Raw genomic sequence first — 27,059 nt, 5'->3', positions numbered from 1 at the left:
GTACTGATCTAATATTTCAAGGTACCGAAATATATCGTAATTACAGGTTGATGGTATTCTTTTGGAGCCGATGAACTTTCAGTCCATTCGCGGCGTAGATATGCCTCCGAGGAACCAACATTGCCACAACTTCATGACGGCGTTCCTGTAGTTCCTTCGAAAAATATGCGGCCGGATCAGACGATGATGTGCCATGTGCTGTCAGTTCAGGATCAACCGTCAGACAGTTATGAACCATGAGAAGTGGTGGGGCAGTGAGCCAAAAAAAAATCCTTTCCGCACCAACTATGCCATCAACAACTATTATACTAGTAACGGTTTCAAACTCCTAACAAAAGAACCTTCGACTCTCTGAGATTATGAGCTGTCGACTTTTGTTCCAAATCAACTTCACTACTGATTCACAGGCTATGGATTGGCAGCTGTTCCGTTGTCTATTACGCCCTGTCTGAACCTCTGGTTGCAAAAGAGTCGGAGCTCAGGCAGCATGGTGTCGGAGTAATTACTAGCTTCCAAATGCTAATATGTCAATCCGGGAGCAAAGAAGAGGCGTATGTGCATCTCCAATTCGTCAAGAATTCCAAGTGCATGGCATCTGATGATTCTGGATTCTGACAAAGTATCGACAGTCTGACATGAAGGTGTCGTTGTGCTGTCCGGTCCGAACAGTGTATAGATCAGAAATCAGACCCGGGTTTTGCTGTGAAGCTTTTCAGCTCTTGTCAGCATCATAGCTGCATGACTCAGTCTGTTGTTCTTTTGAAAAGAGGCTTCCGACTGGTTCATGCTCTCAGTATCATTTTCGGAGCAACTAGGAATAAATCAAACACAGAGCGACTCAATTTGATGAGAATTTCCAAGGGTTTTCGTGCTCCCGAGCATGGAAATACACCTTATAAATTCTGGCGACAACAGGGTACGGGGTTCGGCCAAACTTTGTTATCTTAGCTGTATTCGAGAAACCTTGTCCATCGAACTAGTCCTGCTTACAGAGACGATGGGTCTTGGGTTCCGGCTCGTGTTCCTGCTTAGGATCATCTCATGGTTTGTGGCCCCAATAGTACTCGTACAAATTTGACGCCTCATGCGAGGCATGGAGGCATTCGAGAAGAGGAGTGATCATGCTAAGCCGCTTGCATCCAGAACGAACGCTGAAACGTTCCTAACACCAGGGGCGAGAGTTACTGGTAGCATTTTTCTAAGTTCCATCTTGAGTATAAAGGTCAAAACTACACCTGCCATCCATCATGTGCGGCTTGGACTTCCCAGCTAAAAAAACCTTTGTCTGAGGAAACCCTGATACCGGTACCTCGTCTCGTCCAGACCAATCGACAAAAAGGCCCACTTTCAAACTTGCATGACCGAGCCGCACTCGTTGAGCTTCAAAACAGACAACAATCCCTGGTATATCATAGTACTGTGTCTGCAATTCCGCTCAGCAATTCAGACACAGTAACTAGTACCTTACGCTGTTGGTGTGGTCTAGTGGCGGAGTCACTTAACAACCTATCCACTACCATTATTATGTAGCAAGTAGAGATCGCTGAGCTCTCTCTGCTCACCAACTGCTCTTCTCTAAGGAGCCATGTGCGCTAATGTTGAATATCGTATTCAAGAAGCCGTATAGGGTCTGCTGCACTCTGATAGCCAAACCCGAATCAGCATTTCCCTTCGCTAAATGGCCTGATAGCACCCATCTTTTTCTTCGTTGGATTATGATTCAATTTGGTACCTTGTCATGGCACTTGGTGTCCTCTAGTTTCCCAACAAGTTTCGAAGTGCTCGCAGACATATGTTGGGATAAAAACCAAACGCGCCCAAACGACCATGGGTGGAGCTTGGTACAGGTACTGCACAGTCTTCAGTCATGAGCTGTCGCTTCTGAAAGATCGTGGGGCTGGATCGTACATGGTTTCGGATTAGTTCCAAGCATAGCAAAGACATGATGAATGCGGCGATCCTCGAAAGTTCCGAAAAGGACTAAAGCAAGCAGACACTGATATTCCTCGCTCAAACACTCCTCGAATCTCACTAGTACCACACGGGAGAGTGCCCAGAGAGTTTGGCCTTCAGGATGAATGCAAATACTTATGTGGCCAAGTCAGAAAGGGATAGACTCGATACGAATGTCCTCGCCGACATAATCTAGGGATCCTGCATGCCAGCTCTTCAGTCGTCCCCTCAACTTCGGGTCTTCCGGTTCCCGTAGCCACGCTTCAAACGTCCTTGTCAAGGTACTCGACATCAACTGATGATCGGAGCGGTCAGCAAAGCACCGCCGCCATGCATATGCCGAAGCGGAAACATCATCGGTTGTCTATCACTGCTGACATCGATCCTACTCCAAAGCGAAAACAGAGCCAGCTTTCCTTCTTTGAGTGTCCTGCATCTGCCGAACTACTTACTGAGCCATGTGGTACGAGTAGCCCCTTGATTGCCTCCATCGACACAATATGAGTTTACTTTTCATGTGTCTTTGCCGCTCTGCGCTAGTTTCGGAGAAATCGTGCCAAAAACTTGGGAAAGTTGAGTCAACCTGCAGACTATACTGCGCATTGGAAGCCCTCTATTCATCAAGCACGAAGTTAAGGAATATGTTCCAGCAGCGGGTCGCGGGATTGATCTGCAAGTTTGTGGCTCGACCAAATTCTGGAATGATCTAAAAATATAAAGGATACTTGTCATGTTCGTTGGGCAGAAAAGCTGACCCGCGGTCTTAAGATCAGATCCAAAGCTCGGAGATTTCTTATGTTGGCTGGAAGGCTTGTGGTCCCACGGCGCTGCGTCGAATTCCCAAGTGAATAGGAATACAAACGCGAGAGTGACCTGAATTCACCATTACCAATCTCCTGGTATTATGTAATAGAAGTCCGGCGGCCCTGGTAGATCTTTTTCTGCACTAGGGTAGCGACAGCTGGCTGACAGTGGTCATATGCCTCGTGCTTCGGCTTACCTTCAACCAAGACTTCTTGCGATAAATAGAGAGGATTATATTGGTATGTCTCCGTGTTTTGGGCAAAGAAGTTTAGGTCGAGGCGCCATGCGGTCCTGTCGCGTCATCTCAATGGCTTTCCTCTCAACATCCCATGGATCCAGGAGTGTGCCAAACCAACGTGATGCGATAGAAATGAGCACTCGCCACATCGAAGAAGCTGGGACGAGATGTAGTATGCTGCGTGTGTCGGTATTGTAGTTCTAGACCGCCTGGAGCTGTGGCGCATTTCCGCATGTCGAGATCAGGAAATCCAGCTAGTAGACCTTTATGGCGTAGCCTTGAGTGTCGGATGATTTAGATCTCACTGAATGGTTCCATTCGGATTCGCCATCGTATAGCACCCGGACAATGTTGTGTGCACCCTTGCTTGCTACTGTCTGAGGTACCCCGGCGCATTGTAAGGAATATAGGAAGAACGCATAATCCTAGGCGGCGTGAATCGAAGCGGATCTAAATGCTTCTAATGGACCTCTCTCGTCGTCGTCTGGGGTATATCCACATATCAAACGATCGGGAAAAGGCTTCCAGAAATAGTGCACAGACTTGTACCCTGGGGCTTTACAAAGGTCGGAAATTGTGGAACATGGCTCTATCCTAGTACGAATACCTCACTCTGTTAGCGATATGTTTGTCTAAAGGTTCGATCAAAACTCGCGATGGGTTTTGTTCTGGTGTCGGAATTCACCTTTGAAGAATCATCGAAGTCTGCTCCAAGATCTTTCTAACGTTGACCAAATGTGGTTGCGTTGCATATAATAGGAATATACGGGCCTCATGCACAATATATCTTTAAACGAACACAGAAAATTAGTGGAATGAGTCTTGTTCCCTGGTCGGCTTCACCCCGCTCTAAATGTTTTTATAACATGGGCATAGCTTGGAATGTGAAAGTCGAGGTAATACTGAGCCTCCATCGCGTGCAGCGACAGAAGCAACATGGACCTCGCTGGCAACACTACATTGGTTGCGATGGTATGGTGAGCTTTGGCCGGAGGGTGGTATCCCAACTAGCCACCCTAAAAGCGAGATCATACTTGAAATGTGCCCTGGCCGCTGGCAATAAAAAGGTAGTAACTCTAAACCTGATGTTCGGGGGAAACATTCTGACATTAGCGGAGATTGCCAAAAATGGGCGCTGGTCTTGTGGCCCGGCTTTGCAAAGAGAATTTCGTTGGGATTCGTTATCCGAAATCCACCTATCATACAACGTATGTGCTGGGGAGTGGTAGTAGCAAATGCCGGCAGCACCACGCGATCTTGACATGTCGAAGAGCCCTGTAAGGTGTAAGTCTTGGGCATCCATCTGGTTCCACATTGCCTACCATATTAAGACCAAGCCACCGAAAGATTATGTCGATAAGCACAAGCTGTTTGATGATCTGCACGAGGAAAATGATCTGTGCTGGTGTTATGCGAGAGGGGAACAAGAACGACCTGAACGCTTGGTTGAGACAACTAATGCTATTGCCCTCGGGTATGACGGCGTAATGTTCAGTGGTCGCATGTTCCTCCCAGCCATCTGCCCTATAGCTACACAAAACTATATCATGACCCGCACATACACACGCATCTCGCCAATGCTTCTGAGCCAAAGCATTGTCCAGTCTCGGTTATTCCTGGAACAATGGTACCTCTTTGCTCGAAGGATGCACAAATGAACAGTAAGGAACTCAATGTTCATCTTGAGTGAGAGCACAGGCTTTCAGGTATTGCTCGGAAGAAGAGGTCGAGGAAGAGGAATGGGTCGGTAGGCGTTGCTTTGTCCGACGCTTCTAGTGCTAAATATCAAGTTGAGAAAGGAGATAAGAGCGCTGATAAGGGAAATCGTAGAGAGAAAGAGAAGTCCAAGGCAACGTCTTAACGTAGTTTCTGATGTAGTAGATAGTTTTAGATGATTACTTAGTGAAGAATTTCATATTTTGAATTCGACCTTTAATGACATGTCGTGACTGATGTCATATGATTGAATCATTATGATCTGGAGCTCTCCCGTATGGAGAGCTGTGGAAAAGAGCTAGTGGGAGTTCCGAAAGAGTCTGGCATGTCGAAAATTTTTTCTGGCAAAGGGGAGATGTCGAATGACTATGGAGGCTGAACGGAACTGCCGTTATGATGTTTAGCGTACCTCTGTAGAGCGCCTCGCCACAAGTCTGTGCACACTCGTCTACCACTGCTTGGGTGGCCTCCACAGGCTTAAAGAACTTCAGATGCGACATGCATCTCTTGGTTTCCCCACTGAATACCATGTCCGCTCTGTCTTTTCGCCAAAAAACTTTATCAACTTTACTACTACTCTTTCAACTCACAATACCATTTCTTCGGCCACCCTTGTCTCCGACTCCAACAACACGCTCCCCGCCCCAGGCCCCAACCTATGTAGTCCCACTGTCGTACTCTGCAAATCTGGAATAACCAAAACCGTCTCCCCATGGCTCAAAAAGTCCGTCTCAGAAGTCAGATTCTCCTCCTGCACTTGATCCGTCTTCCCATCTTTGCCTTGCTGCGCAATGTTCGGCCTAACATCCACACCAGGCAATAACAGATTCCCCGCCCTCAACGGCAGTAACATAATCGGAAACACTCTTACCTCCTCTTCCCGTGCCGAAAAGTGCGCGCGGCGCTGCCCCGCCACAAGCCACACGTCCGGGTTAGCTTCGAGGTCGTAAACGAACTCGATAGGGTCACTGGCATCGAGAATGCGGGCGGCGGATTTGAGGGAGTCGGGACTGCCAGCCCAGCGACGGGTGTGCTTAATGCGGAGTTCGGCCATGAGCGGCTTGCCGACTGCGGAGACATTTGCAGAGTGGGCCACGTTATGGTCTTGGTGGAGAAGGTGGAGGGAGGTGGTGTGGACCACGTGGGTTTGGGGGATGGCTACAGTGATGACAATTGTTCGGGAGGTAAGGGAGAGGTGGGGCGAGTCGGGGTTGGGGTCGAGGGGGATGGATGAATGGGTCTATAAATCAATGAAGTCAGCAGAGTATGGCATCGTAGTGCGTTTATGCTTACATCATGCCATTTCTTCAGCCAGCTCCTCGTGTCATCACGTATTACCATTGGTAAGCTGTCGATATAGTCCGACCATGCCAAGTCCTCGAACGAACCAAGGCTGATTGTACCGAGCAGTGCTATCTTCTCGAATTGACCTGGCAGGATCGTGTGCGACAAACGATCGACGAATGCAGGTACGAGTAACCGACCGAGGCGACGAAGTGGACCTCCTTCTATAGCGGTGGCGAACATGCCCTCTGCTCGAGTGAGGACAGTCTCATCTAGGCAACGGTAGTCAACCGTTAGTCCTAGGGTTGGACTTTCAAGCTTCCCCCGATTATTTCGGACGGAAGTTGCTCCGGAAAAACCTTTCGTGGTAATTTTGTACGTGACTGATGCCGGCTGTTTAGGAAATACGAATAAAGGTGTCGTAATTTTCCTCGGAGCCTGAACGTCAAATACCTCGGAGCCATCCAGCTTTACATTGAGAACCTCTAGAGGCGTGCTGCCGGCTGTCTTGATGTTGAAGCGTGAAAACAATGCGTCTCCTTTGAAATGATCATGAACGTTGACGTCAAGAGGCAACTCAATCGGGATCACCGACGAATCAACCATCTGAAACTGACCCTTTTCAGTGATATAATCAACCTCAAGTCTGATAGAGAGCTCCGGCAGGATATTCTCAAGCTCGTAAGGGATCCGGATCGTAGCGCTTGAGTTCGTTGACATGTCTGCAATATGGATGACCCCGGGCTTCGATATATCGCTTAGGACAATCTCTCCTGAGACGACTTCGGCATTTGCAGTACGGAGTCTCAAGCCTGCGGACGCACTTCGTATTCGGATCTCAGCACTCTTGATATCATTCCAGCCACTAGAGCATCGAATCTCTATCGATCGAGCTCGGTCGATATGTATGAAATGAGATAAAGCAACCTTGGCTTGGAACGACTCCACGCGGGGAAAACAAAGTATACGTGATTTCTTCGGTATCTTCAGCGCTGTCATTGAAGGCGTGGAAATTCCTAGCGGAGTCGTGGTATTCGGTTTAGCGATGGGTTCGTGCATAAAAACGATCTTCTGTGCTTGAATGACGATTTTATCTACAATGAAAGAACCGGAAGTATTGACCTGTCACTTCTTAGTATAGTACAACATTTCAAGCAGACTATGGCTTACATTTGAATCAAGCCAAATCTTAAATAGTCCTTTCTTGACAACTATCGTGTCTTCGAGGTCTAACCACATTTCTTTACCTTGTCCTGGAGTCACATGGATGAGGTGTATCCTCGCTCTTTCGATCAAGATGTCATCCTCAAGAATATGACGAACTTGCAATCGGAGCTGAAAGCCATCTCTATCATCGTAATGGCGCACATAAGGTTCGATTGCAATGTCTCCAAAGTATTTGGACATAGGAACCGTGATGTCATAAGGCAGTTGTTCGGAATATGTCAATAGCTCATGGAACAATCCAGTGGTGTCTGCCTTATCGTCATCAAGCCAGCTGAAGGTACTCTGAGTGTTCTCATCTGGTATTCCTATTGAGTGAAAAGACTTCCTGGATATTCGGATCGACATCTTCTTAGCTGCTGATTTGGCTAGAAGATCTAGAAGGGTGCGCGTGTATTCATCCTTTCGATTGAGCTTCTTAAGACACTGTGCATACATCTTGAGCATAGTAGTCTCGACGAAGTTCCATCGAGTCTCGGCGAACTGCGGGGCCATGCGACTGAAATACATTGCCGCAGCAGCATAATCACCAAGCTCGCTGGTCAAGGTTAGTGTGAGATGAGGCAAGAAGAGCTGCATGACTTACTACTTGAGCGCCGCGAGATCTCCGAGGATACTTTCAGCGGAGTTAGATTGACCAGCCGCCATGTAATGCTTGACAGCAAGATCACTCAGCCTCTGCATCAAATTTATATTAGCCTTGTACAGTAGCGAGTGATCAAGATCATACCTCGTAGAATACTCTAAAATCTCCAAGCGAGGACAGAGCATCCATAAGAGCAACTTCGCAAAGACCGAGTGTAGGCGAGGAGATATCATCAACGCCTCCTCCTTGCTGTGATTGCTCGACTTCCTCGTTATTTGTCTCATCTAGGTCAATGTCACGAAAATCATCCTTCTGGGAGTATTTTGTAGCTGCAAATGCTGCCCATCCAACGGCCCAGCCGCAATTTTGACCGACGTGCTCCAGAACGCGGCGTTGAACAACGTATAGTCTTGCTCTATTTCCTGCAAGATCGTGGACGCCCGACCTCATTGGCACGGCATTTGGCTGACTTATCGGAGGAGGTCGTTCTTCAAAACGACCGTGGTCGAACACAACTTGCCCAGAGGGCGGAATATGAGCATAGGGAGGGTCTGCATTGGAGATCCTCCGGTGGGACAGTGAGGATGACCTACTCGGATGAATCATCGTTTTCGGTTCCGGCACATTCGTTTTTAATTCCTCGGCACGGCCTCCAAATGATAGCATTTTCCCGGAGGAGCCTGACGTGGCGTCGCCCCGGAACTTTGATACAGGCAAGGAAGATGTAGCAGTTTCATCGAGTATCTGTTGTGCTACGGCGAATGTCCAAGAAGACACTAAATTGTCGATAAGGCGGCTCGGGATTTGCTCCGACATGACAGCACTTCTAAGAAATCGTTAGGATATCCTTGACAATGATAAGCAAGATTACTTACCCCGTGTTCAGATCATCTCGTAAAACCCGAGCAGCGGAGGTTACAAAGCTCAGACTACGAAGACAGAGCTCCGAAAGGGATAGCAAGTCTTCCGAGGTTTCTAAGGCCGTGCTTGATTTGGTTCCAACGTTTAGATCATCTATAGAATGCTGAGCAACGGAGGTAGACGGCCGCGCTAGCTTGGCTGCCAGTTCCATCCTTGCGGAATGTACATTTCCTAGCCTTAGTAATAGCGACAGCTGTCGAGAGAAGATGTAACACCGAAAGTCAAATACAGAGATGTTACTGGACAATATTGACTCTCGATAGTTCTTCTTGGTGGCATTCAAAGGCTTTTCTCCAAACACATCGCGGAACGATAGGCGCCCGCCATTCTCTTCTGAGTTTTCGGGGTGCTTTTGAAGGGCTTCGGCATGGTCTTGAAGATCTTTGGTGTATTGAAGAAATGCGCCGCCTTGGTCTTGATTGCTATCATTAGCTTGGTCTCGAATGATTGAGTCAAGCCCGAAGGAGAGCTCGTCATATCCCATGAGAGCATCTTCGACAAGACCCACACTCTCAAATCCTCTTGCCAAGCCTTCTTTAAGGATGAAGAAAGTACAGAAGTTCCATCCAGGAAGTGACCGCTGAGATTCTTTGTCTCGAATATCTTCCTCGTACTGGCTGACGCGTAAATTAAATGATAGCAAGATAAGCGTCTTAAATTTAGCTATCACGTCATTCCAAGCGTTGTTGTGTTCCTGAGGACTCTCGCTGTACGGCGAACCCACCACTGCAGCGCCAGATGGCAGCATATGAGGCGGAACGACATCTTTCTGAAGTCGCACCTGGGCGACACGATCTGGAGCAGTTTTGGAGGCGTGGTTGAAGTCGGCTCGTATCTTCTCAAAGATCGTAGTTGAACCACGTGTCCACCGTGAGGTACTGCCTGATTTCTCGGTGGACCCTGAATTAGAACCAACAGCCCCACTTCCACGAGGTTGGCTTGCGGCCGGTGTATCGGGCACAACAACATGCAGGATGAGCCATTCAAACGCATCATGGTTTTCTGGAGTACTCGCCGAGGAGCTACTTTGCGAAGGTGGTGTATGGGTTCTCACCCATTCCCGGAGCAGCTTCCGAGAGGAAGCCTTGTACGTCTCAGAATCGTCACATCTCAAAAGGTAAACTTTCAAATACGGGGTCCGACGAAGACCAGGGATCTGGTGACGCCTCTCCTTCGTTGAGCCTCTTAGGATTTCTGAGCTGGATGGTGGTCCATGCTCAGAGTTGGGGCGATGAACACCCCCCTCATCAGTAGCTTGGCCGTGCTGCGATAAGTTGGCGGATACATCGGCAGACTCGCTGCTAGGGACGAGATCCACATGCAAAGAATCAATGGACCGTAATGGACGCGACGGAGATTTCCAATGAAGATTGCGGAGCGGCAAGCGAGACGTGAGCTGCGAAGCTAGCAAAGGAAATACTCCTGATGGGTCGTGATATTCGACTAAGAAATTTTAACATTGTTGCTACATTCAAGGCAGCAGGGATGTTACCCGTGACTTTGGAGCTCTCCATCACATCAGCGGTTATGACTTGGGTCTATGCAATAAAGTGAGGTTGAGGTGCATGGCCGACCGCAGCATGCATCAAGAGGCGCTATACAAGGCCGAGTATGCCTTGAGTGAATTTGTGGCGTTTCGAATAATCGAATGTTGAGATAGGAGGTTGAAGGCGAGTGGACGTCGTCTCCGTGAAATCCTGCGCCAAGACATGCCGCCATTCTTGGATTAGTCTGGAAAATCTAATCGCGGGAATAGCGTTGACGGTTTAACCAGCTCCGATTACGTTAGGAGTACTCTCTTTCATCTTCATCCTCTGCCTTTCACAGCCTCGCGGCCATGCTCAAAGACGGAGTAGCCACCGATCTCACTTACCACTCAGTCCATTCAATCGGACTTGAAAGTTGCATAATTTTGCGCGTGACCTTGCATCTTGCCGCCATTCCTGTGCAAGAAACATCAGCCACCTATTCCGTCGTCTCGTATTCTCGTGTCGCTTGCCCTCTAGATTCAGCCTCGCGCAGTGCCTTGTGCGTAAGGCAGGCCAATTGTGCCTTATCGCCTCGCCAAACGCAAGATCTTCGCATTCCTCGCTTTCATGCTTCTCTCCGAATTCATCCCGCGTAACGAGCACCCCTAGCCCTGCCTCTTAGAACATAGCTGTTGCCTTAGCCATGGATTAATGCTAAATCTAATAGTAGACCGCATCGTGATAGGGCCATCAATGAGAATGGCTTTCTGCCTGCGGCGAGTTTCAGACACAGCCTCAGATCCCGATACGCGTCTCTGTACTAGCTAATCTGCTACAGTATATTAATTCAGCAGACCTCCTAGAAGCCTCATCTCACCACGAGATGCGCCGGCTCATTGCACGCATACATAATTGGCCTGTCTTCTCTTTTTTGTACATATCAGCCCTCCGTCCACAGAGTAAAGAGCACCAAATAGTTACTCTCATCTTGTTTCACTAGCACCCTAATCTGTCAAGAACACTCGCCATGGGCTTAGGAGACTATTGTAAGATCCTCTTCATTGTCTACGACTTTACATGCTAACTAGTAACAGCACCTGGAAGCATTTGGTACTATGCTCCTAACAAAGTCGCTCCAATCGTGTTCATCGTCCTCTTTCTTATCTCGGGCATCATTCACGCGTGGCAGACCATGTGAGTTCTCAGCACTGTTCGAGGTCTACTATATCAACTAATCCATATAGTCGCTATAAATCATGGAGAACGACCATTCTCCTACCATGGGCAGCGCTCTTGATGATTTCGGGCTTCATCACTCGCGAATACGGCGCATACAATACGGATAATCTCGCTGTTATGATCGCGAGCGTTGTTTTAATCATGTCTGGACCGTAAGTGTAACCAACTTAATAGCATAGCAATTACTGAATAGGAATTCGCAGACCAGTGTACGCCCTCATCAATTACTTCATCCTATCGCGAATACTCTATTACATACCCTATCTCTCACCCATGCATCCTGGCCGCGTCGTAACCACCTTTGTCGGCCTCGACGCCGTCTGCGAAATCCTCATCGCTCAAGGCGCTTGGCGCATGGCAAACTCCACCATGACCGACAAACAACGCCAAGTAGGCGCGAATCTCGTAAAAGCATCCTTGATCCTGCAAGCTTGTCTCTTTGGAGCTTTCGGTCTCATGGCTGCCATGTTCCAACACCGCGCTCAAAAGGCCAACGTCCTCTCCAAGAAACTCCGAACCGTTCTCTACGTCCTGTACGTAAGCGCGACCATCATCACGATCCGCTGCATCTACCGCATCGTGGAGTACGTTGAAGGATGGCAGGGAAAGGTCTACCAGAACGAAGCTTACTTCTGGGTCTTCGAAGCATCCATCATGTTTGTCAATACGCTTCTTCTGAACATCTGGCACCCTGGAAAGCGGCTCCCGTCCTCCAATAGCCGGTTCCTGGACCGCGACGGCGTCACCGAGCGTCGCGGACCAGGCTGGGCAGATGATCGGCCGTGGATCGTTACCATGTTTGATCCCTTCGATGTGTGGGGCTTGATCAAAGGCAGGGATAAAGAAACGCAGTTCTGGGACATGTCGGACGAAGAGCTCGAGAGACTCAGGGCGGAGAAGAAGGCGAACAAGAGGCCGGTTTGGGCTGGGGCATTGGATCCATTTCATCTTTGGGGTTCGAGGGGCTATATTGGGAAGTATTTGAGTAAGTCGAAGCCAACAACGAACGCAGCGGATAACGCGGTTACTCCAGTCGCGTCACATACGGAGGTGAAAGAAGAAGCGAAGAATGATGAAAATGTGGTGTAGTTTGAGGGAGGATGGTCATCATATGATTGTGGGTGTCTTGCTTTCGATGCTTTTTCATCTCTGAGTCGTCGATATTTGTTTAGAGTTTTTAGTTCTCTACAATCAGGAGATCAAATTGCAGAGAATGGGTGAGTCGGCACTACCCAGGTATGAAGTGTACAGCGAGGTCGCCACCATCAGATATGTTCGAGAGAATACCAACATTCCTGTTCTATGCCCCATACCGCTTCGATTGCAATTTCGGGAACAGTCTCCAGCTGGGCTGGGCACTCATGCAGAATTACTATTGGAATTTTCTGCCTTACAAGTCGCGGAGCGGGGCGTCAACACGCTGTTAGAGTGAGTTAGGCCAGTTTCGCTTTCTTCTCGTTCACCAACTCCTAGTGTCGAGACCTCATTGGCTTCTTAACTTAGATCAGTTAACGGATATACTATACGCCGTTCCTTTCTTCAGTCAACTAGATAGTTGCTCGGCCTCCATCGAACACACGAGTTTTCAACATCAGCCTCCACTCACACCTACTGGACTAGCCTCTCGTCCTTCGACTCCTCTCTGCCTTACGTTCTGCCCTTAGTACGCGAAGCGCCGGCTTCACACATCGGGTGCGTTAGAGGATAAGGGAGTCTTCCACTCACTACCACAAGCCTCTCAAGCCTACAAACGACGGACCTTTTACGCAGTCCACCTCTCTTCGCACTCTGCCACCCACCAACGCCGCCAAACAAGCTTGCATTCTTTACCCACTCAAGCACTATGATCAATGCAAGCGGTTACCAGGTGCAGATCTTCAATGTAGGCACAAACAAGCCATACGAAGAAGCCAATGTCACTACTGGGTTTGACTCAGATGACCGGCGCTTATTTCGGGACGAGTCAATCAGCTGCGGCATCAAGATAGAACTAGGGCAAAGATATGGCATCAAGGTGAGCGTGCCACAAAACAGGAGCCACGCAACCGGAATCCTCGTTTCCATCCTCATCGATGGAAACAAGGGGGATCAGAGACAGAAGCGGGCTTGGACCCTCCTGGAAGAGCGCTTCATTCCCAACCAGATGTGGACCGGTACCACGGCACCACGCAGCATGGTCATCTCTGACACCGTCGTCGAGAGGCCGAGCGGAGAGCTCGCCGAGTCAGCATTCTTCTTCCGGGAGTTCATCATTGGTATGTGTACATGAAATACCTAGCAATAGCAGACGACACGCTAACAGATATTCAGACGAGGGGCTGGAAGTTCCTGATAGGAACATAGGCATCTTCCATAAGCGATACATGGGGAAGATCACAGTGACCCTGCAACACGGGTTCCTGGATGAATCTGAGATTCCGAGGCGCATGTACGGTTCCATGAAGAACGGAAGGGATCTAGACGCCCCGAACCAGTCGACTGCAGAGAGTCTGCATCACCACACTCCGTGCTACACACAGTAAGAACCACCTCATGCCTATTGGACTACGTCAGCCTGACAACCGACAGCATGGAGATGGTGAACGCAGTCACCAGAACCGACAACCACACCGAGAACACCCGCTTCCGGGCGGTGAAGGGGAAATACGGGCGCACATTCGAATTCACGTTCTCATATGACAACAAACCTTCTGCCGACCTCGAACAGCCTGACAACCTCGAACCTTCCGGACAGGCCGGACCCTCCGAGCGTCCGATTCCTAACACTACCACGTCATCCATCGATCTTTCTCCGGCGTCTTCCAACACCGAAGCCTATTCTTCTCACAATTCTTCTCACAATTCCCTACCCGTAGACGAGAACGAAGCAGCCCAGGCTCAGAGGACGTTCCCGCAGAACAAGGGCAAACGCAAGGCGGATTCACAGCCCAATGCAAGCGCCTCAAGAAAGGCTAAGCAAGTCAAGGCTTCCGCCGCCACTACTACAGCGAACCTGCAGATTAGACAAGCTTCCAGACTGACTCGGAGTGCCATGATGCAGCTCCAGAACGCCCCCGAACCAGCCGATGACCTTGCGACCACCATGCAGACTGCCTCGATTCAGGACGATGAAGGCGATCGACTGCTGAATCAGGCTGGAAATCAGATTGCGCGGCGGTCTATGCCAGCGCCGCAGCGTCGAAGCCTCAACCAGCTCCGGTATGAAGCTCAACTTGCCGCGGTCAAGCGGGAGGAGGCTGTAGCCAGGGCCAAAATGTGGCAGGCCAAGGAAGAAGCATTTCGGCACGAGGCGAGGAAGCTTAAGGCGGAACAAGCAGTAGTAGAGTACTTGGAGGCCCACCCGGAAGAGACGTCGTAGGCGCTACATGTAGTAAAGGAGAAAGATTGTGGAAGGTTCAGTAGACGTGGTGTAAGATGATGGTCGAAGCGTGTGTCTTTGACGCCAAAAGATGTACAATAGTTGGTTTTGTAGGAAATAGGTTCTCTAGAGCAGTCACAACAACTCGAGAATGTACTTAATACTCCCAAATCCTCTGTCATGATCTGAAGTCGTAGAAATATGACATCAACCGTATGCTCCCATATCGAGCTCGGTTAAGAAACCCACTGACATCGCTACGCTGCTGTCTGACGTCCCCCAACAGATCAATAAGAGCCAGTAGACGATGTAAAGATCATCACCTCGTAAATCAGGCTAATGGCTGGACTGCCTTCCAACATAGCTTTATCACCGTCGGACGTCCTCAGAACCACTGAAAAACCGTGCATTCACCTCCCATACAGCACAATTGCCCTTGCCCCCTCGCATCCAATCAGCCATCCACGCCAAACCAGCACTGCACTATCCATCCACCCCATCTAATCCCTTTTCACCACTTCCCATCCCATCCCTTCTCCCCTCATCTTCTCACCCTCACCCAAACACACTTCCATCCCCCCATCCCCCCACCCCCTCTCTCCGCGACTCGCCTCCCGAATCGTCCCTAGCCTCCCTCTCCCCTTAATTTTCCGCGGCGTGATAGGAATGCGCACCATCCCCTCTTCAAGCTCGTCCTCCCCACCCCCGGGCCTAACATTCTCTTTTCGTCTCCCGCTCCCACCATCCCCCCCACCTCCCTGCTCTCTCGGCACCATCGCATGCCCCCGCTCAACCTCCCTCCGCATCCACACCGTCGGACCGACAAAAGACGGTAGAGGCGCCGTGCTCGGCAGCGACGGCGGGTTCCTCACCAACCGTGGGAGGTCCGGGCCGAGGAGCGAGAACGAAGAGGTAGAGCGGAAGGAGGGCGGGAAGGCAGCGTCGCTAGCGCGCAGGATTCCCTCTTCAGACTCCCTCACGCGCGAGAGGATCGGCGGCAGCGGAGATACTGGGCTCGTTGGTGGGAGACTGCGTCCGTAGGTTTGGCTCGGCCGGCGATTCTCCCCATTGTCCCAGTTCCTGGCCACGAGCGTTGGCGCGGGCGAAGGGCGGATGGGGGAGGCGAGGGGCCTGTCCATGTGCTTGCCTGGCGACACAATGTCGAATGGGACGGCGGACCGCTTTTGGAGGCGCTTGCGGCGGGCGGGGTTGGTGCGAGGGTCCGGGAGGACGGTGAGTTCGAGGGATTCGTGAGTGGGAGTGTTCCGAGGCACGCAGGGGCGTGGAGTGCACATTTTGAGATGCTGTGGTTGAGAGCGGTGTGATGCGTAAGGTAGGGGTGGGCTGAGATGAGATGAGTAGAAGGGTTTGAGTTGAAAGGGTGTGAGATGGAGAGAGATTGATCGATGACGGCATCGGATTGAAGCTGAAATTGGGATTGGAATTGGAATTGCATTGAGGAGCGCGGTCCTCTTGAAAAAGCCTGGCTCGTGACTTCATCTCACCGCACAACCTCTCTGCTCTATACCTTACGGGTATGTTCGTCACCTCTCATCTATCCCAACGCCGAGACAGAAACCAAGTTCAGCCTTGAATAGACCCGTATGCAGTCCCATTCGATCCCTTCCCATTCCTCACATACTTCTTAACAACCTTCACCAATTTCTTCCTCGCCCGCACCATATCAAACACCTGCGCATGATCCGCCTGTGGCCACCACAGTACATCTAAGCCCTCCCCAATCCACGGCTCCTGCTTCCACCCCCCATCATCATCACTCCAACCGCTCGCACTACCATCAGACGACGCACCAACGAGGTACCGCCCCACAGCCTCAGTATTGACGATCAGATCGCGGCCACTTAGAGACACGGTGACATTGTGGTCTACGATGTCCTCGAGCCAGAGGATGTTTTCGTTCCAGAAGAAGTGACGCGAGAGGGTGTGCGCGACGCCCATGTCTTTAGACGCGAGGTAGTAGAGTTGGTGCTCGTTGGCGGTGCTGGGTTTGCGGGCGGTCTGGGTTTATGACCAGTCAGTCTAATGATAGGGGAAGATAGTAGGAGTGGGAGTAGACGGGGAACTTACGAAGTTGTAGGCCACGTCCGGCAGATGGAGGAGAAAAGTGACAGGGTCGATGAGGAGAATTGGGCCAATTTTGGGCGCGACAATTGGGTTTTGGAGGAGGTGGGTTGAAATGACGGTGCCGTAGCTTTACGCGGGGTTAGTTGCAATTCCATGAGCCACGGTGTTGAGGATTAGGAGACATACGAGTGTGATACTAGAACAAACTTGTTCCAACCATGCTTTTCGAGAATGCTGTTAATTTCCATGCACATGGCCTCCTTCGCTAGAGCTGCGGGCGTGATCCGCATGCATATAGGCATGATTTCCACGGCAATTATCCCGACATCGCCATCTGACGAGTCGTAATCGTCGGACTGGTTGATCTCAGCAACGAATTGCACGTACGGGTATAGTCCGATGCCGATGCCGTGGATGAAGAGCACAGGGAGTTTGGTCTTGGAGGTATGCGGGCGGTACCAGTATGAGGTATGCTCGGCGGGGGAGTGGTGAGTGCAGAGGAGGGTGAAGGGACGGAGGGGGAATACGTCGAAGAAGCGGCGGAGAGACGTGCGGTAGAGGCTGAATCCCCGGAATTTGAAATGCACTGCGGTAGCTCCATCGACTAGGCCAACGATCTGTGTATCATTTAGTATTGACCTTGCGGAAGAGATCTGACATTTGCTGCTTACGCAGTACCACAAGAAACTCCGGTGCATCATATCCACCTCGTCAATCGTCAACCGCAGACATTTCGCTGGCCCTCTTCCTGGCTCGATCTTGCGTCCGAGGAGGTTCTCTACTCCTGTTATATACGTCTCGAGCTCCTCATCGTCGGCCGGATCGTAGTCGGCAGTGTTCAGAAAGGCCCAGCGGAAGAAGTCTTTGATATTTTCGCGTTTGATGTCCTCAAGCGGGCTGCCGAGGAACCATTTCGAAAGGTACAGTTCCGCATCAGGTATCGTAGAGAAGCATCGCTGAAACAGCACTTTGCGGTGCTCAGGGTCCAGAGGCTCAGGATGGTCGGCTGCTTTTTGAAGAATGTGTTTCCGCGGTAGGTATACGAGGAAGTAGAAGGCCGTCTCTATAGCCGCCCAAGCCACTAGTACTTTTCCAACTATGGATCGAGGAGGGCGCACAATGCAGAAGCCGCAGTATAGGACGCTGAGAGGGGTAATGGCGCGTAGCCCGGCGATGCTGGCGCGGATGAACACATACTCGGGAGTCGAAGTTCCAATCATATTGGAGGAACAGCTGAAGATATAGGTAGGTTCATGGTGTTGAGAGGACCCTTGAGGGCAGAATGAGGCGGTATTTACCGCCGCTTGGTGCCTACCTGGACTGCAGTTGTTGGGCTGTGCAGGTGCTAAGTAGCATGTGTCTGCTGGCACGCGTCGTCACGGGTGCTGAGAACTGCGTCGTCTTGTATTTCTGGTACCGACTTGTCCCCAATCACATTCACTCCGCATCTACCCCTTCATAATCACATGCCGAGGCACCGGGTTTTGCTGCATGGGTTTGTATGTGAGACCTGTGCCAAGCACTCAACATATTCACGATGTTCCGAACTAAGATGTCAAAATGGCGGAAGCAACTCCGAAGCGTGGGCTTCTTATCAGAAGATCCACTCTGATCATCCTTTTTTTAGGTGGTATGAGGTGACTCCTCTGGTGGCGCCGTCAAGCAGGATGAAACTGTTCAAAGATATCAAACATGAGGCCAGATTTGGAGGTACGAAGCTCCTATTTTAGTTTCATATCTGATTTAGCATACCAGAGCACTCCATATAGTGGCATACTAGTGTTGAAACCCTAATTCAATGTCGGCTCGAATTGCAGCGTAAGGAGTGTAACACCGCTTATAGATTCTTAAGGAGATAGCAAAGGGCCTCCGACGGTTACGAAGACAACCCAGAAAGGCTCAACAGATGTCGGCTTGATATGCGACGTGATGGCCCTTGCCTGGTGTCCCGATTTTGGATGATATGTTGGGAGACCTCAGACAGTAGCATACTTAGGTCAGTACCCATTTTGATCGAGCATCATATAAATGGGTACATTCAAGGTCACAGTGTTTAGACTTCAAATTAGGAAATGACTTCTAGGGACTTTGCCGAACCGCGACCCATTACCTGTACGCATCTTCCAGGGGGGTTTGTATACTCTTGCAGTATCCCTGGAGCCACAATCTCGAATAATCTTACGATACTCAGATCCTGTATTTCAAGTGCTCGGAATCGAGTAACTTGAGGTCGTATATTGATTAGAGACTAGGCAACTCTTGGGGAGGTGTATACCTCTAAAGTAGCCCATCACCAACCACTTCAAACCACAACATCAGGTAAAGAAATACACACTCCAAATGAGCTCCTGTAATTTTCTCCTGTAATTTTCTCCTATTCGACCTCAATCTATAGAGCAACAGGATAATCCAGCGTCTCAATCTTATCCGGATACTTCAGCCCTCCCTGCTTCCGTATCTCATCCATAGTCTCCATGATCACGATACTCTCCGCCAGATCTAAGAAGCTCCCCTCCTTCCTGCCCTCAAAAATTGCCACAGCAGCTTCATCCGCCTCCCAGAACATACCTTGGCCCACACCTTCCGGCTGTATTGTGTCTCCGAAACCGTTGTAGAAGCCACTTCCTTTTCCAGGGCCTGGCTGCTCCCAATGCTTGTCCTCGACCGTGCCATCAGAGAGAATGACGCGCGTATCGACAGGCCTGAATGCTGGAGGGAAGACCTGGATCTCTCCCTTGTCGCCCTGAATCCGAATAGCAGGGCCCGACGCAATTCCATTCGCCGGATCCGTAGCAACGCGAATAGAACTCATAGCGACAGCGTGCGCATCACCACCCAGCTTCTCAGAACGAGGGAAAGTGAGCAGGACGGTCGTGGATTCGTCTGATCCGGTAACTGAGAAGTGCTTCATGGTGGCCTGCACCTTTGGAGGCTTGCGTTCGCTGGCCGGCTGGGTGTGGTACAGTGTTTGGAAGCACCATGTCAAGGCGTATATCCCCAGATCGAGTTGTGCACCTCCAGCAAGCTCCAGATTGACCATCCGGTTCTTCCCATCGGCGTATGTCTTGTCTGGGTTATCGGCCATGCTTAGATCAGCTTGGACGCGGTAGACGGTGCCGATGCGGCCGGAGGTGATCTGCTCGCGGACGTAGATGGAGAGGGGGAACCAGCGGGTCCAGACGGCTTCCATGAGGACTACGAGGGAATTAGAACACTTTAGCCGTGTGATATCAAGCTTTTACTCACAAAGATTCTTCTCGCGAGCCTTCTCGGCGAGCTTCTTCGCTTGCGCCGCATTGACAGTGAACGCCTTCTCGCAAAGCACGTTCTTCCCCGCTTCTAAGCACAGCATGGCATTCTGGTAGTGGTGGGAGTGAGGTGTTGCAATGTAGATGACATCGATGTTTGGGTCTTTGACGAATTCCTCGTAGGAGCCGTATGCCTTTGCGTTGGGCCAGTTGCACTCTTTCAGGAAGGCCTCGGCGCGTGTCTTGGAAGAGGAGCTTGCGGCTGCGACTACGACGTGCTTGACTTTGGTTACGCCTCGAGTTGTGGGATCGACTGTCAGGTCTTTTGTGAAGGTTCGGGCAATCCCGCCTGTTGCAAGGATACCCCACCGTATTTCTTTTGGTGCCATCGTGTTTAAATTGGAAGTTTTTGAAGTGGAAGTGGAGGGAATGACAGGAGAATATTCGCGGAAGTTGAGCGCTGCAGATGCTGAAAAGCAACGGTAGATGGAATTTAGAGCGGACTTATTGGATTTACAGCGGATTTAGATGATAAATCTTAACACGCGTGTTATAAATGGAAGGCGAGGTCGCCAGGTTTTATGACACCGTGCATGACGTTGAATGAGGTGTGAAAGTGGGGTGTTTAAATCCGAACAAGCCCCAGCTGCAACTACTCAGACCCCACCACTCTTCAGTCTCTTCGTGATAGCCTTCCACTTTGACCAATCCCGCTTGATAATCGCGAACTCTGGAAGCAGCTGTGCAGGTACTGCGAGATCCGCTCCCCGCGCAAACCAGAAGTGGGAATTCTCGCCTAGGACGCTACGAATTTCCCGCTAGCATTATCATCTCAGCGCAATTCAAAAGCACTGTGAATGTATCTCCCAGGATGGAATGAAAACAAGTTTTGTGTTTCTCTATAAGTCAAGGAGTACTAAGGGTGGCTCTCTTTTACTGTATTGAATGATTTGGAACTATAATCACGTGATCTTCTTCCACTAACCGTAAGTCATGACTTTAGGATCCTATGATGTAGTGTAATAGGAGGCAGAGCAAGAGAAAGAGTAAGGAGAGGAGATCTGATCCTAGAATGCGCATGAAAGACGAATATTTCAATTACCCGACTGAAAACCTACAGACCGTAAGCACGTCCGGCGGTCGAACGCCCTCAACGTACATTCGTAATTCACCCCCATCCGAAACAGTTCAACAGAGTCGTATCGCTACCCGCAAAAGTAGCCTATTGTCTAGAGCAGGCCGGGAAACCTCACAGAACCAGCTTGGCGTACCTTCTTGAATACTATAAAGTTGCAACATAGACGGAGAAGACGAGGGGTTTTGGTGATGGGAGGCCTGAGCGGGAGGCCTGCTCATCATCCTCGTTTCTTATAGGCTACATGTGTGTGGCTGTTTCGGGGCACGCCTACCTTGACATTGCTCAATAAGTGTTTTGATAGTAGCAGAGCACTATTGTTGGTTCGCCACAATTAACGAGCTGAGAGAAAAGGAAGCTAGAGGTGTGAGCTCTATGAACATTCACTTTCGGTCTTCTTCATACCTTGTCTCAAATTCAAAGCTCGTTCAAATCAAGTGAATTGGTATTCATCCAATGAGCGTGAAGCGGTGGAAATTCGGGATCTCGGAGGAGTGTGTCCCGTGCGGAGAACCTTGGGATCTGCTTCATCTCCATCATGTTTCGATAACACCATTCTCTCGGCATGAGAGCTCTCCAGTGTCTTTCCAAGCACTTACCACGACACAACTGTCCGTATCGCCGTCTACATGTCGCCCAATTGCCAATTGGGAAAAATTACTGCGCTTTTCGCAATTATGTTACACCTTTCTCACGACGGCCCTTGAGCCCATACTTTCATCGCAATTACCATACTGGCAATTCAAATGTCATTCATCATGAGGACTCTACCATATACGCCCTATCAACTGCTCCAGGGAAAGCCGCCATAGCCGTGATCCGCATATCTGGACCAGCATGCCTCCAGGTAGATCGATCCACCAATCTACCATTAAGCATCAACCATACCCTCATTCTAACCCACTCTCCTCCTAGATATACCAATCCCTCTGCCCTTCCAAACCCCTCCCAAAACCCCGCCACGCAACCCTCCGCCGACTATACACCCCCCACCTCCTCCCCTCCCCCTCCACGATCCTCGACTCGGGCGCCCTAATCCTCTACTTCCCCTCCCCCTCCACCGTCACGGGCGAAGACGTCCTCGAACTGCACCTCCACGGCGGCCCCGCCATCGTGCGCGCCGTCCTCGCCGCCATCCCTTCCTCCCTCCCCGCCTCACACAGCCTCCATACCCCACCTCGCATCCGCTACGCCGAGCCCGGCGAATTTACCCGCCGCGCCTTCACCAACAACCGCATCGACCTCCCCCAAATCGAGGCCCTCGGCGACTCCCTCTCCGCATCCACCGAGCGGCAGCGCCAGCTTGCCGTGCGCGGCACCACCGCCGCCCTCGCCGCGCGCTACGAGCACTGGCGCCAGCTACTCCTCCTCGCGCGCGGGGAGCTGGAGGCGCTGATCGACTTCTCCGAGGACCAGCACTTCGACGAGTCCCCGGCGGCGCTGTGCGCGTCGGTGGCGGGGCAGATACTGCGGCTGCGGCGGCAGATGGAGGCGCAGCGCGCGAATGCGGTGAGGGGGGAGTTGTTGCGGAGCGGGATTGGGGTGGCGTTGCTGGGGGCGCCGAATGCGGGGAAGAGTAGTTTGCTGAATCGGATTGTGGGGCGCGAGGCGGTGATTGTGGCGGCCGAGGCGGGGACGACGAGGGATGTGGTCGAGGTTGGGGTGGATCTGGGCGGGTGGTTGGTTAGGTTGGGGGATATGGCGGGGTTGAGGAGGGCGGGGCTGGCGGGTGGGGATGTGGGAGAGGGTGGAGGTGGCCCGGTGGGTGTGGTGGAGCAAGAGGGGATTAAGAGGGCTAAGCAGCGTGCACTTGAGTCGGATGTTTTGATTGTGGTTCAAGATGCGTCGAGGGATATCGACCCCGAGGTCAAAGTAACAGCCAAGGAGTGTGTGGATCTCGGTATCAACGTCGTCGTTGCTATCAACAAAGTTGACAAACTCTCAAACGCCACAGCAGCTGAAGCACGATGGAAAGAAATGATTCAATCTGCCCTCGACGTCCCATCCGACCGCATCTTCTTCATTTCATGCAGAAACGCCGTAAACTCTGACACCAATTCCTCCGAACCAGACCCAGGAAACATACAATTTTTCCTCCAAGGCCTCATCTCAACCTTTAAATCCATGACCTCCGCCCTGATCCCGGACTCTGATACCACCGACGACATACCCGGCGCATCAATCTGGCAAGAGTCTCTTGGCGCCACAGAACGCCAGCGAGTCCTCCTCTCCGAATGTCTCGACCACCTCGACACCTTCCTCACAGCAGTCGGCGCAGCCGACATCGCTCCTTATGAATCACAACAGCTATCCCAGGACCCGCTCTGGGAAGGCAAACTCGCACCAGAAATAGAAGTAGGGGACGAACCCGCCATCGACATCGTCATCGCCGCCGAGTCTCTGCGCGCCGCAGCCGACAGCATGGCGCGAATCACGGGCCGGGGCGACGCGGGCGACGTCGAGGAGGTCTTGGGGGTCGTGTTTGAAAAGTGAGTCATAGCGTCTTTCTCTCCGCATCACATGTGCTGCCTGAGTCAACGGACAACGGTTTTTTGATTGACCGGTCTGTGGCACCGTTCGGATCCTGCCGGGCCCCGGTTGTTTCAGATCTCAACGTTCGAGAAGGGTTGCGCAATGGACGTTTGCTGATCTGTGTTTTCGCGAGGCAGGTTCTGTGTGGGGAAATAGAAGCCGGGTCGGGCGACACGGGGGTTGGAATTGGATTTGGGATATGGAATGGAGGGCTAAATGCGAATACAACGACAAAGATAAGCGCAAATGGGGAGGCGCAAGAATAGCTGGAAAATGCAGATTGAGCAGAAGGAAAGAAACAGGCGTGCCGTAGCAATGCTCGCTGGGAAACAGGAACAATGCCGGAAGAAACGAAAATAGAAGGAGAAGAGAAGGGGAAAGAACAGGAACGCTGCGCAAAAGAAACCTCTATCCCAGATCGCTGGCCCGCTCGCAATGCTGAAGAATGAGAAAAGAAATCGAAATCAGAACAATGCTCTACGACCTCCTCCTCCCTCCGCCGCCGCATCCACCGCGCTCCCTCCTCCCGAAATCCTCCTTGTCTATCGTCGTCATCGTGCTGGTAAGAATAGGAATGTGAAGGTGCCGCCATATATACAAAGCCGCGTGGAATGTGGTTATAATATCATGGAGTGGGAAATGTGGTAGTGGACCGCTGGAAAACGCGGTCGATGGTTGTTGAGTGGGGTGTAGGGACTCCGGATTTCCGGTCCTCTAGTTGTATCCGCCGCGGCCCATGGTAATGGCTGGGACGGTTGGTGGGTGTGGGTAGTGTAGGGCGCCTCTTGGCTCGGTGCTTTGGTCTGGTCTGATGGTAGTTCGAAGCGGGGTGCTTCTGCTCTGATCGTGTGGAAGGCGTCTAGTTGTAGCCGCCGCGACCCATGGAGAATACGAAGACAGTGATGATGGTAGTTGAGGAGGACGTTATGATTGCTATGCTTGAAGTGACGACGACGACGATATGTGACTGCTGACTAGAACGCTGAGACGAAGACGCGGTGATGTGGATGTAGAGAAGATGTGAAGCCTTGAGGACCGATGGAAGTTGGGATGGATGAAAAGCAAATGACTCAAAGAGAAACGGCTCTTATAAACCCAAAGAACCTGAGAGAAGAGGCGGGAGGCCGCTCGGAAATCGAAAATGACCCCAATGAGAATGGAAGGCAGCAGTAGCAGAGTGGTGAAGGGACGCAGGGATCGCAAAGGCCGAGACAGTGAAACGCGCGTGCGAGGCGTGTAACTGGTGTGTGTGGGATGGATGGATGCTTGGTAGTGGTGGTGATGACTCTCCAGGCCGCAAACTGGGGACTCTGCCTTTATATTCACTGCGCGTGCTTTTCCAGAATCGGTGCCTGGCAACTGGGGGAGGGTGGCCTCAGCGGACGGGCATTACTAGCACCCCTGCCTGTGGACGCACAAGGGTGCTTCTGTGCATGGCGGTAGTGAAGGGGGCACCTGCACCGGCCAAGCCCCGTTCCCGCGCGATGGCGGCGTCGAAGCCGTTGGACAGGCGGTGGGTGCCAGGTGCGAGGGGAGCAGTGGGTTTGTGGCTATGGGAACAAGCCACCCGCTGGAGTGGATGGCGGCGGCGCTGAGGACCCTGGTTCAGCCCTGGCGCTTCGGGGCAGCGTGGGATGCGCATGGGAGAGCTGCGCATCGGTGCGGGTGAGGTGAGCCGTGGCCCCGGACTGTAGGTATTCCAGGTGCACTTCTAATTTCATTCACGAAGGCGACGTGTGACGCTGTGCGAGCACGTTGCGGCGGCCGTTGTGCTTTCTCGTGCGCGGCGCGGAGAGGCGAGAAACGAACGGGAGCCTGGGGGCCATGGAGAGCGTCGGAGGCATCAATTCACGCTCCAGTTCGTTCGCGGCGAGGCGATCTGGCATCGTGACGGCGTGGGATGCATCGAAGGGACGCGAAGTCACCTTGCGCCGAGCAGGGCCTGCTGATCCAGCGCGCTTGTCTGGAGTTTGCGCTTCAGTGAATGGCATTGGCCTGCGCGGCACAGTCATCGCCCTCGAGCCCTGCATTCACTGTCTTCGCGGGCAGGGATTCGACCGTTGCACTACCCACTGCCGCATCTCGCAACGTGGCCGGGGAAGCGTTTGATCGTCGCCGTTCCACACGCTGGGTGCAACCACAGATCCTTCGCCGTCGATGCCTGCCGCGATAGGAATGCGATGAGGAACTCCATGCCAGCGTTGCAAATACAGTCGCGGCGACTCCTTCTCTGGCTTCATCGCCCACGCCGCTCCACCTCTCCTGTCCTATCGACCCCTCGCCGCCGAGTCTTGTGAGAGGGCAACGGGGTGCGCCTGAGGCTGTCAAAGACTCATCGCCGACTTGTCATACCTGCATGAAGCCAGCGTGTGAACGGCGATCTGCAATGGACCAGTGCCATTCATTGCCCGGCGTCTCCTCTCGCACCAAGAACTGCATGATCACAGCTGGCCTCACGCTTTCTTTCAGCACTCCATTATTGCAACGTTGGATCGAGGTTCTGTGCTCTAGACCCTCAGCTCGTCTGGCGGCTCTGCGGTGAGGTCCCGACTGCGCAGTGCTCGGCGACAACCACTCGGGTCGGTGAGAGAGCCTGCAGCTGGTTCGACTCCGCAGGAGCCTCAATCTACCCGTCTTTGTGTTTGCCAATAACCTCCTTGCTGGACCCAGCTCCCGTCTGTCACCGGCGCGCAGCCTTGGAATCGGCTCATGGGCCGTTGCACTCTGCTACATTCCTAAAATAAGGCCGCCTTCCGAGATCCCAAATCGTGTCCCGCGAATCACAGCCAATACTCGGGATCCTAACGAAGCAATAGAGGCTGCGGCCGCCCGCCCAGGTCTCCATCGCTGGCCCCTGGCCAACACGGATGCCAATCGTAGCTACAAACGACTCCAAGACAGTTGAGACACTTTCCCCGTGCCGAAGGAACGCCTTGCTTGTGCGACTGGAGCCACGAGGTGCGCGCTGGAGGTGGAGGGACTGCCCCCTACTTGTGTTACCACACCAGCCCGTAGTGTACAATCTATCAAAGGGGCCAAGTATCGCAGTGAAGGCAGACACGACTGCTCGATTCCCGAAACATAGATTGAATATCGAAAGATGCATGCACGCACGAGCCGCACTCTCAAGCAAGGAGACAGACTCCCGAGCCTCGTAGCATCCAAACAGGGCCACACCTGCACCGGTATGCTTCCCCCGCCCCCGGGTCAAGGCTGGAGCCCGATGGAGAGGATGGGCGCTGCAGGTACCCACCCAAAAATACCCCT

General features: G+C 51.8%; 8 protein-coding genes across 8 annotated transcripts; 3 read left to right on the top strand and 5 right to left on the bottom strand.

Moving 5' to 3' along the window:
• Positions 1 to 5,297: 5,297 nt before the first annotated feature.
• BDZ99DRAFT_519467 (uncharacterized protein) lies at positions 5,298 to 10,240 on the bottom strand (the record flags this gene model as incomplete). Its single annotated transcript, XM_033725421.1, has 7 exons — positions 5,298 to 5,951; positions 6,005 to 7,117; positions 7,166 to 7,757; positions 7,806 to 7,897; positions 7,950 to 8,631; positions 8,681 to 10,169; positions 10,219 to 10,240. The coding sequence occupies 7 exons, from the start codon at positions 10,238 to 10,240 to the stop codon at positions 5,298 to 5,300; spliced, it is 4,644 nt and encodes a 1,547-aa protein (XP_033577754.1).
• A 982-nt stretch (positions 10,241 to 11,222) lies between these two features.
• BDZ99DRAFT_497746 (uncharacterized protein) lies at positions 11,223 to 12,768 on the top strand (the record flags this gene model as incomplete). The annotated part of the gene is made up of 4 exons (XM_033723541.1): positions 11,223 to 11,241; positions 11,290 to 11,389; positions 11,440 to 11,586; positions 11,638 to 12,768. The coding sequence occupies 4 exons, from the start codon at positions 11,223 to 11,225 to the stop codon at positions 12,521 to 12,523; spliced, it is 1,152 nt and encodes a 383-aa protein (XP_033577753.1). The 3' UTR covers positions 12,524 to 12,768.
• Positions 12,769 to 13,277: 509 nt separating this feature from the next.
• BDZ99DRAFT_561193 (uncharacterized protein) lies at positions 13,278 to 14,900 on the top strand (the record flags this gene model as incomplete). Its single annotated transcript, XM_033727314.1, has 3 exons — positions 13,278 to 13,689; positions 13,745 to 13,952; positions 14,003 to 14,900. The coding sequence occupies 3 exons, from the start codon at positions 13,278 to 13,280 to the stop codon at positions 14,790 to 14,792; spliced, it is 1,410 nt and encodes a 469-aa protein (XP_033577752.1). The 3' UTR covers positions 14,793 to 14,900.
• A 392-nt stretch (positions 14,901 to 15,292) lies between these two features.
• Positions 15,293 to 16,087, bottom strand: BDZ99DRAFT_519464 (uncharacterized protein; the record flags this gene model as incomplete). The annotated part of the gene is made up of 1 exon (XM_033725420.1): positions 15,293 to 16,087. The coding sequence occupies one exon, from the start codon at positions 16,085 to 16,087 to the stop codon at positions 15,293 to 15,295; it is 795 nt and encodes a 264-aa protein (XP_033577751.1).
• Positions 16,088 to 16,193: 106 nt separating this feature from the next.
• On the bottom strand, positions 16,194 to 18,203 carry BDZ99DRAFT_414977 (uncharacterized protein). The gene is made up of 4 exons (XM_033716742.1): positions 17,549 to 18,203; positions 17,064 to 17,494; positions 16,881 to 17,004; positions 16,194 to 16,811 (listed from the first exon to the last, which is right to left on the bottom strand). Exons 1-4 carry the CDS (start codon positions 18,095 to 18,097, stop codon positions 16,377 to 16,379), a joined length of 1,539 nt encoding a protein of 512 aa, XP_033577750.1. The 5' UTR covers positions 18,098 to 18,203; the 3' UTR covers positions 16,194 to 16,376.
• Positions 18,204 to 18,974: 771 nt separating this feature from the next.
• On the bottom strand, positions 18,975 to 20,835 carry BDZ99DRAFT_414975 (dimeric dihydrodiol dehydrogenase). The gene is made up of 2 exons (XM_033716741.1): positions 20,124 to 20,835; positions 18,975 to 20,072 (listed from the first exon to the last, which is right to left on the bottom strand). Exons 1-2 carry the CDS (start codon positions 20,512 to 20,514, stop codon positions 19,267 to 19,269), a joined length of 1,197 nt encoding a protein of 398 aa, XP_033577749.1. The 5' UTR covers positions 20,515 to 20,835; the 3' UTR covers positions 18,975 to 19,266.
• An 800-nt stretch (positions 20,836 to 21,635) lies between these two features.
• On the top strand, positions 21,636 to 23,753 carry BDZ99DRAFT_487604 (P-loop containing nucleoside triphosphate hydrolase protein; the record flags this gene model as incomplete). Its single annotated transcript, XM_033722848.1, has 3 exons — positions 21,636 to 21,697; positions 21,969 to 22,107; positions 22,176 to 23,753. The coding sequence occupies 3 exons, from the start codon at positions 21,636 to 21,638 to the stop codon at positions 23,751 to 23,753; spliced, it is 1,779 nt and encodes a 592-aa protein (XP_033577748.1).
• A 1,414-nt stretch (positions 23,754 to 25,167) lies between these two features.
• Positions 25,168 to 26,231, bottom strand: BDZ99DRAFT_475665 (uncharacterized protein; the record flags this gene model as incomplete). The annotated part of the gene is made up of 4 exons (XM_033722004.1): positions 25,168 to 25,480; positions 25,602 to 25,787; positions 25,866 to 26,059; positions 26,145 to 26,231. The coding sequence occupies 4 exons, from the start codon at positions 26,229 to 26,231 to the stop codon at positions 25,168 to 25,170; spliced, it is 780 nt and encodes a 259-aa protein (XP_033577747.1).
• Between the last annotated feature and the right edge of the window lie 828 nt (positions 26,232 to 27,059).

Source organism: Mytilinidion resinicola, assembly GCF_010093595.1.
Source record: "Mytilinidion resinicola strain CBS 304.34 unplaced genomic scaffold BDZ99scaffold_8, whole genome shotgun sequence".
NCBI lineage: Eukaryota > Fungi > Ascomycota > Dothideomycetes > Mytilinidiales > Mytilinidiaceae > Mytilinidion > Mytilinidion resinicola.
The sequence above is the reverse complement of the archived record's forward strand: the minus strand, read 5'-3'. Positions and strand labels throughout refer to the sequence as shown.